At 39.4% G+C, this 12,640-nt stretch overlaps 1 protein-coding gene and 1 long non-coding RNA gene across 2 annotated transcripts; one reads left to right on the top strand and one right to left on the bottom strand.

The window, feature by feature from the left end:
* Positions 1-825: 825 nt before the first annotated feature.
* LOC106085338 (uncharacterized) lies at positions 826-1,690 on the bottom strand. Its single transcript, XR_001220927.2, has 2 exons — positions 1,071-1,690; positions 826-1,004 (listed from the first exon to the last, which is right to left on the bottom strand). It is a non-coding gene; the product is annotated as an uncharacterized LOC106085338 (long non-coding RNA).
* Positions 1,691-11,511: 9,821 nt separating this feature from the next.
* On the top strand, positions 11,512-11,886 carry LOC131997034 (uncharacterized). Its single transcript, XM_059367286.1, has one exon. The coding sequence runs from the start codon at positions 11,512-11,514 to the stop codon at positions 11,884-11,886; it is 375 nt and encodes a 124-aa protein (XP_059223269.1).
* The last annotated feature ends 754 nt before the right edge of the window (positions 11,887-12,640 follow it).

Below are 12,640 nucleotides of genomic sequence, written 5' to 3'. Positions count from 1 at the left end.
AAATCATAAATTTGTGAAAACTATTTAATTTGGGGTTGATTTGAATTTGATTTTAATTTGACTGACAACAAAAACAGCTGATTTCTTTATGTTTTTGTCAGAAGAAATAGAGCACGCTCTAATCGAAAAAAATTACATCTTCTATTTTGAAAAGTGATCTTCATATGTTAGAGTCGTTTGTATCGCCCGATATGTACAACTCAACATGTGCTAAATTTGACATGTCAGAGGACAACTACATGCCGTGTAATAGAGCCTTAAGGTAGTGAACAGCAAACAATTGAGTAAAAATGTTTCTCACGAAGTGCACCATCTGTCAACTAGTTTTGGTTGCGTGTGTGCATTATCAAGGTTCAAGGTAGATTGATTTTTAAAGTGGTGGTCTCTCACCGACTGCCGAAAACAGCCGGCCAGTATCAACATATATTCATTTGCAGGTAGTGGCAGTTGCCCAACAACAAACTATTGAGTGCAGTAGTTGTCAAAATCTGTGATTTGTCAAACTCTAATTTTTAATATGCTGCTAGTTCGCACCATTTTTCGTTGTTTGTGTGTCATGGTTCTTAACTATAATACACACACAACCAAAACTCGTTGGCAAATAGTGTGCTTCGCGAAAAAAATCTACTCAGGTGTAAACGGTACACTGTCTGGTAATTATGTCATGGGCCAGTATGACAGTATTAAGATGTCAATTTTTGTTAACGTTTACAGCAAACGACCCCATTTTTTGCACGTTCTCTTTCTCTCATTTTGTTGCGGAGGCACCCTAATGAAAAGAACTCAATGCTTCTACTCATCCAAAGATTCGAAAGAAGACACGAATGCGAATCGATATGTTATTTTATTGATGGCACATAAAGGCAGAGGAAATACAAGATTAATAAGATAACGACAAAGATAATGCATTATTTTGGGAAAAGAAAGATCCAGGTAATGGACATGCATTCATTGCCCCAGGTTTTTTCCATAACGCACACTGGTCATAGTTGCCTGTCCTGCCTCTGCCAAATAAATATAAACAATTTAGTTACTCTTAATGTACAGTGGCAGTGCAAGGGTATACTGACCTGTTTATATACGAGGTCACAGAATGTACGATTTATACAATTGATGTCTGAGGGCTTATATAGGATGGACGTCTGCCCATTGGGCATGACACGTATGTTTGTTTTTCTCTAGTTGTCTGTTTTGCATTTATTGGCCTGCCGTGGCAAAGGGCGTCACTCCGAATATTATGTATTCGGCCGTATGTATGATAATTGGGTAAGCTCTGACCGCCTCTTTGGTCATGGTACAAGAAAAATTGCCCAAATTATTTTTTGCGCAGTACTAATTTTTTTTGCCAGGCGATCTATGTTGCGTGCACATTGTCTATCTTTTTTTTTTTGCAACAAATGCGCTTTTCGTTGTAAGGCCAAATGTTAAAGGGGTTGGCCGGGTGTGTGTGTGTGTGGGTATGCCCGCTGAAGATAATTTTTTCTGTTTGGCAAAATTCAGTTTTTTCTCTATCCTCTGGCCAATGCGATATTTATATTGTTGGCCAGAGCGTTGCGGGTATGATTTAATATGAATTGCTTTGGTTTTTTTTGGGGTAATATGATTTACCCATAGTTTTTTCGTTTCGTGTAATTAATTATTTCGGATTAGCTATGTATGCGGCTGTGTGTGAAATGGCGTGGGGTGTGTGACAGCTACAGTTAAGGAAGTGGTCAGAAGCGAAATAATTTTACGATAAGCAGAGTTGTATAAAATAATAGCCACCCATTCATAAATCCCGTAGGACATGGAGAATGACGACAGTGGGATGTCGAACTGGGGAAAAGAAACGGGTGAATTTTAAGAGAAAATTAAAGAGAATTTAAACTTGGTCGAGAATAGGGGCAAGATATTAGAAATGGCGAATTTACGCGTGGATAGAAGCGTATAAATATGGGAAAAACGTCAAAAGTTGCCATTTTTAAAGTAACGAAAGTAACGCGACGGGCGAATACACGGTGCAATTTTGATTAAACGTTGAAGTAATAAGTGGATAAAGTGAAATAATATTTTTCTTTTTTCTAATATTTTGTTTGTTTAGTCACAGATATCTATCATCAGTCTTAAGGAAGTAAATTAAAGATAGTTTAAATTTTTAAAATCAGTTTTCGCGCGCTTCATTAAAATTGTAAGCATTGTGAGTATGGCCAGCAAAACGAGTGGGTAATTGTGGGAAATAATTGTTTTTATTTGATAGAAAGCTATGGACCTCCTGTGGTGTCTAGAAGCTGTATTTTGTTTGGAAATTCTTGTTCCTTTGGAGATATATGGGTGTTGCCTACGTGTGTGGCCCAGCATTGTACTCCGGACAATATACCTACATACCTTCCGTGCCAGTGTAAACCCCACATAAACCACATCCAGAAGTTTACCCTGATTCCCTGGAGTCAAAATGTAGGAAACAGAAAGTGCAATCCCTGATTAGATCTGTGGGTGTGAAGCACCAGTAACCATAGTCCGTCCGATCGTGTGGCCACTCTGTCCTTTTGCTGTCCAATTGGAACGAATAACATCTCGTAATTGGAAGAGTGAACACAACCTTCGTGCTGTTAAAGACATGTGTGTACCACTTGCATAAAGCAAAGCTGTTGGCAGAGCACTGTTTGGAGCACATTGTTTTTGATTTGAAATAAATACCAAGACTTAAAGATCCTTAAATATTCCAAAAAAAATTAAAAAAAAAGAAAAACATAACAATACCTAAATAAAAAAAATATATTAAATTCTTCATATTTGAACCTACTAATTTTATATATTTTTAAACCATTTTTTTATCATTTACGTAGTGTTGTAGTTTTAAGTTTGATGATTTAATTTTTCCGTTTTGTTTTTTTTTACTTGCTTATGTAAATCATGGTTGTTAGGGATTTTACAAAGTGGATAAGACTATGTTTTGATATTGATGGGGACGTTTTTATGAATGTTTAGCCCCAAATCAAAATCCACTTAATAGAGCTCTTTTAGGTAGGATGGTCTAGAAACTTTGTATGTAGGTCTCCTTTTTTACTTTTTTTATGTTTTTCCTAAAATCGGCAAATTTTAATTATTTGTATTAGTTTTTTTTTTGTATAAATCATTCAAAAATATGAATAAAAATGTATATTGAAATGAGAGTATTGAAAACAAATATGTTCTGAGTTATTAATTCATTGAGAGGCAATATGTAGGTACAAATGAGTGTGGGGAGTGTGTGTATGGGGTTCACAGGAGAGGTTTTTGGGAAAGTCTGTGAACCATGGTAGGGAGGGCAGAGTGTGAGGTCCATCCATCAAAGACCTCATCTCGGTAGACGATATCCCTTTTATGTTGTTTGATTGTAGTGTCAGTTTGATTTGTTTTACTATGTTTTTTTGTGTGTTATTCCTCGGGCTAGGTCTTGGCGGGTTAAGAACCGTCCTGAGCCATGGTTGAGTTGCCGGAGGGCCAGTCCTAGTGCTGTATGGGGACATAACACAAATGGCGCCCAAACGGAAATTTGAGAATTTTAAGTTGCAAGTGGTAACGGTAGGGACTACGTTAAAGAACATAGGGTCCTGACAACCATTCCACATCTGTGATATTAGAAGTATTAAAAGATAGGGGTACTTTGACACCTAAGTACCATGCAATAGAAGATTAGTACAATGCAATAGCCGGGATCGAATCTACTCAAGACTAGATAATTCTAATTGGTGTTGCAGCCGGACTTTTGTTTTGGAAGAAGTTTTTTTTTGATGTGCAATACTAGAATTAGATTTATATTAGTGACTAGGCTAGATTTTAATATAACCCTTTAGGGGTCAAGTGCAATATCTTGTTCGTCTATGTATAACAATGATTGTTTGTAAAGACCTGTTTTTTTGTTGTAATTATTATTTTTTTTATTTATACAATTCATGTTTTTTCTGAGGAACATCCTTAAAGTGCAGATATGTATCAGCCGTTGTGAAGGCTTTTGTTTTGCAAGTCAGTTGTGATAACTATCTGAGTCTTTTTGGTTTTCTTTTTTTTGTGGATTGTGGATGTTTATATGTTTCAATTTGCTTTCGGATAGGGAAATTAAGTATTAGCCGTTGTGAAATAGATTTTTGCAAGCCAGATGTGATACGAGCCCATTTTATTCTTGGAACTGTTTTGGGTCCTTTGGGAGACAAAACTGCCAGAATTGAGAAAGTTTCGAAATATGTTTTTTTTTGTTAGTAAATTTGTCTTGGATATCGTTCTTGAGATGCTCGAAGAGGACACTCTATTTTTTATGGTTTGCTGTGCATTGCTGATTTATTTTGCACACAATTTTCGACGGTTACAAACGAGGAAATTTGAATTGTGGTGCAAGTATTGGCGTTGAATGCATTGAGTTAGAAGGCAAACCGAACACGACACACACTTCCAGTATTGTACTACATATTCCTCTCAACTAATTTGAAAATAGTTCTTTTAAATTTTTGTGTTTTACATTCTATATTTATATATAATTTTTTTATCCTGTTTTTAATCATAGTTTTTTTGATTATTTGATTTGTCATTTATTTTTGTTCGTTTTTATTGGATCATTTATGCGATTTTTATGCTTTGATTTAAAATAACCCCCACGAGTATAGAAAATAATTAAAAAAAAAAAATAAACAAACAAATAAATAGAAAAAAGGTTTAGGTAATGAACACGCGATCTCGCAGCAGGAGTAAACGGAACCGTGAGCAAGCTTTCGACCCAAATAATTCAGTGCGAGAAATAGATTTGAAAAGGCACAGAATGGAAGAACAAGGTACGCCAGGCAGCGCAAGCGGTCAAATACGCGACCTTTCAAACACCATTATGAATTAGGCGGGTTCGACAGCTGCGGGGACATCTGCAGTAACTAGGATAAATGAAACCAATCAGGGCATTGAGAATACAGTGAGGGCCATAGTCGGTAATGAATTGGAGGACATGCGTAGAACTATGGAGTCTTTAGCAAAATCCGTTAGGAATTTGTCCACGATGGTGACCCGAAATCAGGTTCAAACCACTGAACGACCTTTGCCCACCGCAACAAACGGGGGTTTGTTAATGGGACTATGGCACAGGGACAACTGGCAGATATACAGGCTTCAGGTATGTCCGTAAATAGGCCAGGTTCAGCAATGCAATCCACGAACGGCAGTGGCCACTATTCAAATTCTATAGCGAATGACCAAATCAAGATTAGAGTGGATAAGTTTGGCATAAATTTCGATGGGAATATACAATGACTTACCATTGAGGAGTTCATATTTCGCCTGGAATCTCTTCAGGCTCAGTACACTATTCCGTGGGAAGAAGTATTAAGAGGCTTTCGTTTGCTAGTTTCCGGCCCGGCTTTGGAATTGTTTTGGCATTCTCAGAAGACTAGACACTTCCAAGAATGGTCCAAATTAAAAGAGGCATTGTTGTGCCAATACAGATCAACGAAATCTGCTTTTGAGGCCATGAGGGGATTAGTTGATAGAAAACAATCTGTTAACGAAACGATAGACAGTTATTTCCACAATATTGCACAGCTACGGGCCAGATTGGTTCAACCGATTAGTGACCTTGACATGGTAAATATCCTGAAGGTAAATGTCAGGGACAGTATCAAACTGATAGTTTACCCAATGTCGATTTCGACTGTGGAAATGCTGCGCACAGAATGTAAGGAGGCGGAAAAAAATTTCCCTAGAAGAGACCCAAGATCCATGCCAGCACCACGCCCTATTAGACAAGTCAACGAGGTCTTTTTGGATGACTATGACGGGTTCGAATCAGAGTGCCAGGTTAATTCTTCAGGTGAAGGTTAAACAACCAGAAGCGACCAGGCAAACTAGTTTGTTGCAACTGTAAAGAACCAGGTCATGTTTTCATGGAATGTCCATCGACTGTGAGGTCACTGTTTTGTTATAGGTGTGGTAAACCCGACACCATTACACCGAAGTGCCCAGTTTGCCAACAGGGAAACCACAAGAGGAGCGTAGAGAAGTCAGGGAACTGCGTCCGTCGGAGAACCCTGGGAATTAGGCAAAGTCAAGATTGTCACTAAAGAGGTACCTACAAGTAATAACAAGATAATGAGGGAAAAGATAATTGAGCTAGAGGATGATTTTAAACCCGGAAACAGACACTATATACCCTTGGAGACTCGGGAGCAAAATTATAATGAGGTTCGTGCCCGAATATTCGATCAAGATGACAGGCCGAAATCATTCTAATCGGATAATAAAGATAAGACTCATGACTCCATCCATCAAAGACCTCATCTCGGTAGACGATATCCCTTTTATGTTGTTTGATTGTAGTGTCAGTTTGATTTGTTTTACTATGTTTTTTTGTGTGTTATTCCTCGGGCTAGGTCTTGGCGGGTTAAGAACCGTCCTGAGCCATGGTTGAGTTGCCGGAGGGCCAGTCCTAGTGCTGTATGGGGACATAACACAAATGGCGCCCAAACGGAAATTTGAGAATTTTAAGTTGCAAGTGGTAACGGTAGGGACTACGTTAAAGAACATAGGGTCCTGACAACCATTCCACATCTGTGATATTAGAAGTATTAAAAGATAGGGGTACTTTGACACCTAAGTACCATGCAATAGAAGATTAGTACAATGCAATAGCCGGGATCGAATCTACTCAAGACTAGATAATTCTAATTGGTGTTGCAGCCGGACTTTTGTTTTGGAAGAAGTTTTTTTTTGATGTGCAATACTAGAATTAGATTTATATTAGTGACTAGGCTAGATTTTAATATAACCCTTTAGGGGTCAAGTGCAATATCTTGTTCGTCTATGTATAACAATGATTGTTTGTAAAGACCTGTTTTTTTGTTGTAATTATTATTTTTTTTATTTATACAATTCATGTTTTTTCTGAGGAACATCCTTAAAGTGCAGGTATGTATCAGCCGTTGTGAAGGCTTTTGTTTTGCAAGTCAGTTGTGATAACTATCTGAGTCTTTTTGGTTTTCTTTTTTTTGTGGATTGTGGATGTTTATATGTTTCAATTTGCTTTCGGATAGGGAAATTAAGTATTAGCCGTTGTGAAATAGATTTTTGCAAGCCAGATGTGATACGAGCCCATTTTATTCTTGGAACTGTTTTGGGTCCTTTGGGAGACAAAACTGCCAGAATTGAGAAAGTTTCGAAATATGTTTTTTTTTGTTAGTAAATTTGTCTTGGATATCGTTCTTGAGATGCTCGAAGAGGACACTCTTTTTTTTATGGTTTGCTGTGCATTGCTGATTTATTTTGCACACAATTTTCGACGGTTACAAACGAGGAAATTTGAATTGTGGTGCAAGTATTGGCGTTGAATGCATTGAGTTAGAAGGCAAACCGAACACGACACACACTTCCAGTATTGTACTACATATTCCTCTCAACTAATTTGAAAATAGTTCTTTTAAATTTTTGTGTTTTACATTCTATATTTATATATAATTTTTTTATCCTGTTTTTAATCATAGTTTTTTTGATTATTTGATTTGTCATTTATTTTTGTTCGTTTTTATTGGATCATTTATGCGATTTTTATGCTTTGATTTAAAATAACCCCCACGAGTATAGAAAATAATTAAAAAAAAAATAAACAAACAAATAAATAGAAAAAAGGTTTAGGTAATGAACACGCGATCTCGCAGCAGGAGTAAACGGAACCGTGAGCAAGCTTTCGACCCAAATAATTCAGTGCGAGAAATAGATTTGAAAAGGCACAGAATGGAAGAACAAGGTACGCCAGGCAGCGCAAGCGGTCAAATACGCGACCTTTCAAACACCATTATGAATTAGGCGGGTTCGACAGCTGCGGGGACATCTGCAGTAACTAGGATAAATGAAACCAATCAGGGCATTGAGAATACAGTGAGGGCCATAGTCGGTAATGAATTGGAGGACATGCGTAGAACTATGGAGTCTTTAGCAAAATCCGTTAGGAATTTGTCCACGATGGTGACCCGAAATCAGGTTCAAACCACTGAACGACCTTTGCCCACCGCAACAAACGGGGGGTTTGTTAATGGGACTATGGCACAGGGACAACTGGCAGATATACAGGCTTCAGGTATGTCCGTAAATAGGCCAGGTTCAGCAATGCAATCCACGAACGGCAGTGGCCACTATTCAAATTCTATAGCGAATGACCAAATCAAGATTAGAGTGGATAAGTTTGGCATAAATTTCGATGGGAATATACAATGACTTACCATTGAGGAGTTCATATTTCGCCTGGAATCTCTTCAGGCTCAGTACACTATTCCGTGGGAAGAAGTATTAAGAGGCTTTCGTTTGCTAGTTTCCGGCCCGGCTTTGGAATTGTTTTGGCATTCTCAGAAGACTAGACACTTCCAAGAATGGTCCAAATTAAAAGAGGCATTGTTGTGCCAATACAGATCAACGAAATCTGCTTTTGAGGCCATGAGGGGATTAGTTGATAGAAAACAATCTGTTAACGAAACGATAGACAGTTATTTCCACAATATTGCACAGCTACGGGCCAGATTGGTTCAACCGATTAGTGACCTTGACATGGTAAATATCCTGAAGGTAAATGTCAGGGACAGTATCAAACTGATAGTTTACCCAATGTCGATTTCGACTGTGGAAATGCTGCGCACAGAATGTAAGGAGGCGGAAAAAAATTTCCCTAGAAGAGACCCAAGATCCATGCCAGCACCACGCCCTATTAGACAAGTCAACGAGGTCTTTTTGGATGACTATGATGGGTTCGAATCAGAGTGCCAGGTTAATTCTTCAGGTGAAGGTTAAACAACCAGAAGCGACCAGGCAAACTAGTTTGTTACAACTGTAAAGAACCAGGTCATGTTTTCATGGAATGTCCATCGACTGTGAGGTCACTGTTTTGTTATAGGTGTGGTAAACCCGACACCATTACACCGAAGTGCCCAGTTTGCCAACAGGGAAACCACAAGAGGAGCGTAGAGAAGTCAGGGAACTGCGTCCGTCGGAGAACCCTGGGAATTAGGCAAAGTCAAGATTGTCACTAAAGAGGTACCTACAAGTAATAACAAGATAATGAGGGAAAAGATAATTGAGCTAGAGGATGATTTTAAACCCGGAAACAGACACTATATACCCTTGGAGACTCGGGAGCAAAATTATAATGAGGTTCGTGCCCGAATATTCGATCAAGATGACAGGCCGAAATCGTTCTAATCGGATAATAAAGATAAGACTCATGACGGCTGAGAGAAGAAAGTACAAACGTTTCCTAGTTGATGCTATACAACGGGCTACACCGGGAAATAAAGATCCCCGGGTGTATGCGGAAATTTTAAAGAAACGGCAAATCAATGAGAGGAATGTTAGATACAGGGGCTTCCGTAAGTATACTAGGCAAAGGTCGCAGAGAACTTGTTGAAGAGTTGCAGGTTGATATAGTGCCCATTTTCAACAACATTACAACAGCTAGTGGTCATGATTATAGAATTCTTGGAAAGATTGTTTGCAATATTAAATATAATGATGTTTCGAAAGAGATGAGTCTGTATCTTTGTCCAGACTTGGAGCAAGAACTATATTTGGGTATCGACTTTTGGCGAAACTTCGAACTTGCCCCGGAGATATTAGGGTGCGCCGAAATAGATTTAAATCAAGTAACCAAGGACTTTGTAGAACCGATGTCAGATTTTAAGTTAAGACCTCATGATCTATCTGAAGAACAGAAGAGAAAGTTGAAAGAAGCCATAGATGAGTTCGATACTTTTGAACAAAAAGGGTTAGGTTGCACCAAACTAGAAAAGCACACCATTAAGCTGGTTGAAGGGACAGAACCCGTTAAGGATCGTTATTATCCTATATCTCCAGCAGTGCAACAAATAACGTATGAGGAAATCGATAATATGTTGCGATTAAAAGTTATCGAACTGAGCGAGAGCCCATGGAGTAATAGAACCACCATTGTCAGAAAGCCAGGGAAAACCAAATTTTGTCTGGATGCCTGCAAATTGAATAAATTGACAGAGAAAGACGCATATCCTCTTTAAAATATCGATGGAATTCCGAGTAGAATAGACGAAACTTATTTTATTAGCAGCGTCGATTTGAAATTTGCATTCTGGCAGATAGAATTAGATGAAGAGAGTAAAAATGACACTGCCTTTACAGTAGCCAGACGACCCTTATACCAATTTCGCGTTATGCCCTTTGGGCTATGTAAGGCCGCGCAAAGACTTTGCAGGCTGATGGACAAGGTCGTTCCTGGCAGATTGAAAGATAACGTTTTCGTATATTTGGATGATTTGCTCGTGATATCGAGCGATTTTGATGAGCACGTCAGGCTTTTGAAGGAGGTGGCTCAGTGTCTGAAGAATGCTGGCCTAACCATTGGATTGAAGAAGTCCCAATGCTGCTTTAGAGAGTTGAAGTATCTGGGATTTATTATTGGTGACGGCATGTTAAGAACGGATCCTGATAAGCTCGAGGCGATAAGAAAAATACCAGTCCCGAAGAATCGAAGAGAAGTGCGAAGTTTTCTGGGTACCGCAGATTTATACGTGATTTTGCCACTATATCCGCGCCTTTAACTGACACCCTTAAAAAGGCGAAGAAGTTCACAATAACAAATGAGGTTCACAATAACAGCTTTTGAAGCACTGAACGTGGTTGCCGATATGCTGTCCACGATACCGTTTGTGGAGGAGTTGAATCTTGAACAAGTCCTTGATTTCGAGAACCCGGAGTTCGAAAGCGAAGCCTATCAAGATCTGATCAAGGCCATAGAGGCTAATGGGGAAAGACTCCCAGATTTAGAAGTCAAAGACGGCCTGGTTTTTAAGAGAATGGGATGTGATGGAAACGAAGAGATACAAGAATATGATTGGAGGCTGTGGGTACCAGAAGCTCTCACACATGAACAAATGCGCAAGGCCCACGATGAACCTACCGCGGCTCATGGCGGAATGACCAAGACACTACATCGCTTAAGACAGACCTTCTATTGGCCGAATATGACCACTCAAGTAAGGCAATACGTGCGCAACTGTGCTACCTGCAAGGAAACAAAATCTATGAATTGTCACACACAACCTACCATAGGCTCTGAGGTGAAGACGGAAAGACCATTCCAGAAGATATATATGGACTTTTTGGGGAAGTACCCTAGGCCCAAGAGTGGCAACGCCTATGTGTTTATTGTTGTGGACCACTTTTCTAAGTTCACTTTCCTCAATGCTATGCGTGAAGCGACTGCAACAAATGTTGTAAAATTTTTGGTGGAGGAAATATTCAGGAAGTTTGGTATCCCCGAGACCATCCATAGTGACAATGGGGCCCAATTTCTTTCGAAACGGTTTAAAGAAATTATAAGCTCATACCAGATCAACCACATGCAAACCGCACCCTATTCACCACAATCAAACGCTTCCGAACGGGTTAACCAATCCGTTCTCGCCGCGACAAGGACTTATTTGGAGAAGGACCACAGGGACTGGGTCCTCTGTTCATGCAGCCACTGGAGTTACCCCGTTTTTCGCTTTGTTCGGTTACCACATGTACTCTAGTGGAGTCAGTTATAAGTTGGCCAGAAAATTAAGGTCACTAACCGAGCACGAGATTTTACAAATGGGTAAGACTGATCGCATGACTCTTATACGTGAAAGAATCAAGGAGAACAAGCATAAGGCATTTGAGACTAGTTCGAGACGATATAACCAGCGAGCGCGCGTGGTTAAGTTTATCCCAGGCCAGGAGATATACCGCCGTAATTATGTACTTAGTGATTTTGGCAAGAACTTGAATGCTAAATTCGCACGAAAATTCACTAAGTGCAGAATAAGCGGAATGGTGGGGAACAATATGTACGAACTAGAAGATTTACAAGGAAGACCCCTGGGAGTTGCCCATGCCAAAGATCTTAAACCCTAAAGTGAGTATGATACTTTATCTACCATGCCATAATAGGTGCAATACTATCTGTGATCTAGAAACCGACTGCGTGCAATATAGGATTAAGTATGTGTTAATGTATTGGTCCTCTATGTCCGTGGCTGTCTCTAGTTTAATAGAGGGGCGTAAATGTACGAATATGAATGACTTTACCTTGGCACTTGACAATTTTTGTCCACACCGTATGGTAGCAGAGTTATCAGGATGACCCGGTGTACCTGTTAACAAAGAAACGAGATTTTAGAAAGTAACTTCATTATCATTACTCTCATGCTAATACTTCCCTGAAGCTGAATAGTACGTAGGCCCGGCTAATGAGACGTCAGGGTGTGGGAGTTCCCCACGTTGGAGTACCATCATACCGAATGCCTGCCAACTTGCCGCACGAACACCCGGAATTCGATCGCGGTGTTTTGTTGCGGAGGCACCCTAATGAAAAGAACTCAATGCTTCTACTCACCCAAAGATTCGAAAGAAGACACGAATGCGAATCGATATGTTATTTTATTGATGGCACATAAAGGCAGAGGAAATACATGATGAATAAGATAACGACAAAGATAATGCATTATTTTGGGAAAAGAAAGATCCAGGTAATGGACATGCATTCATTGCCCCAGGTTTTTTCCATAACGCACACTGGTCATAGTTGCCTGTCCTGCCCTTGCCAAATAAATATAAACAATTTAGTTACTCTTAATGTACAGTGGCAGTGCAAGGGTATGCTGACCTG

This window comes from Stomoxys calcitrans, chromosome 1 (assembly GCF_963082655.1).
Source record: "Stomoxys calcitrans chromosome 1, idStoCalc2.1, whole genome shotgun sequence".
NCBI lineage: Eukaryota > Metazoa > Arthropoda > Insecta > Diptera > Muscidae > Stomoxys > Stomoxys calcitrans.
The sequence above is the reverse complement of the archived record's forward strand: the minus strand, read 5'-3'. Positions and strand labels throughout refer to the sequence as shown.

Coding starts and splice junctions, on each gene's coding strand:
- LOC131997034 (XM_059367286.1), top strand. CDS start 11,512: ATGTACTCTAGTGGAGTCAGTTATAAGTTGGCCAGAAAATTAAGGTCA.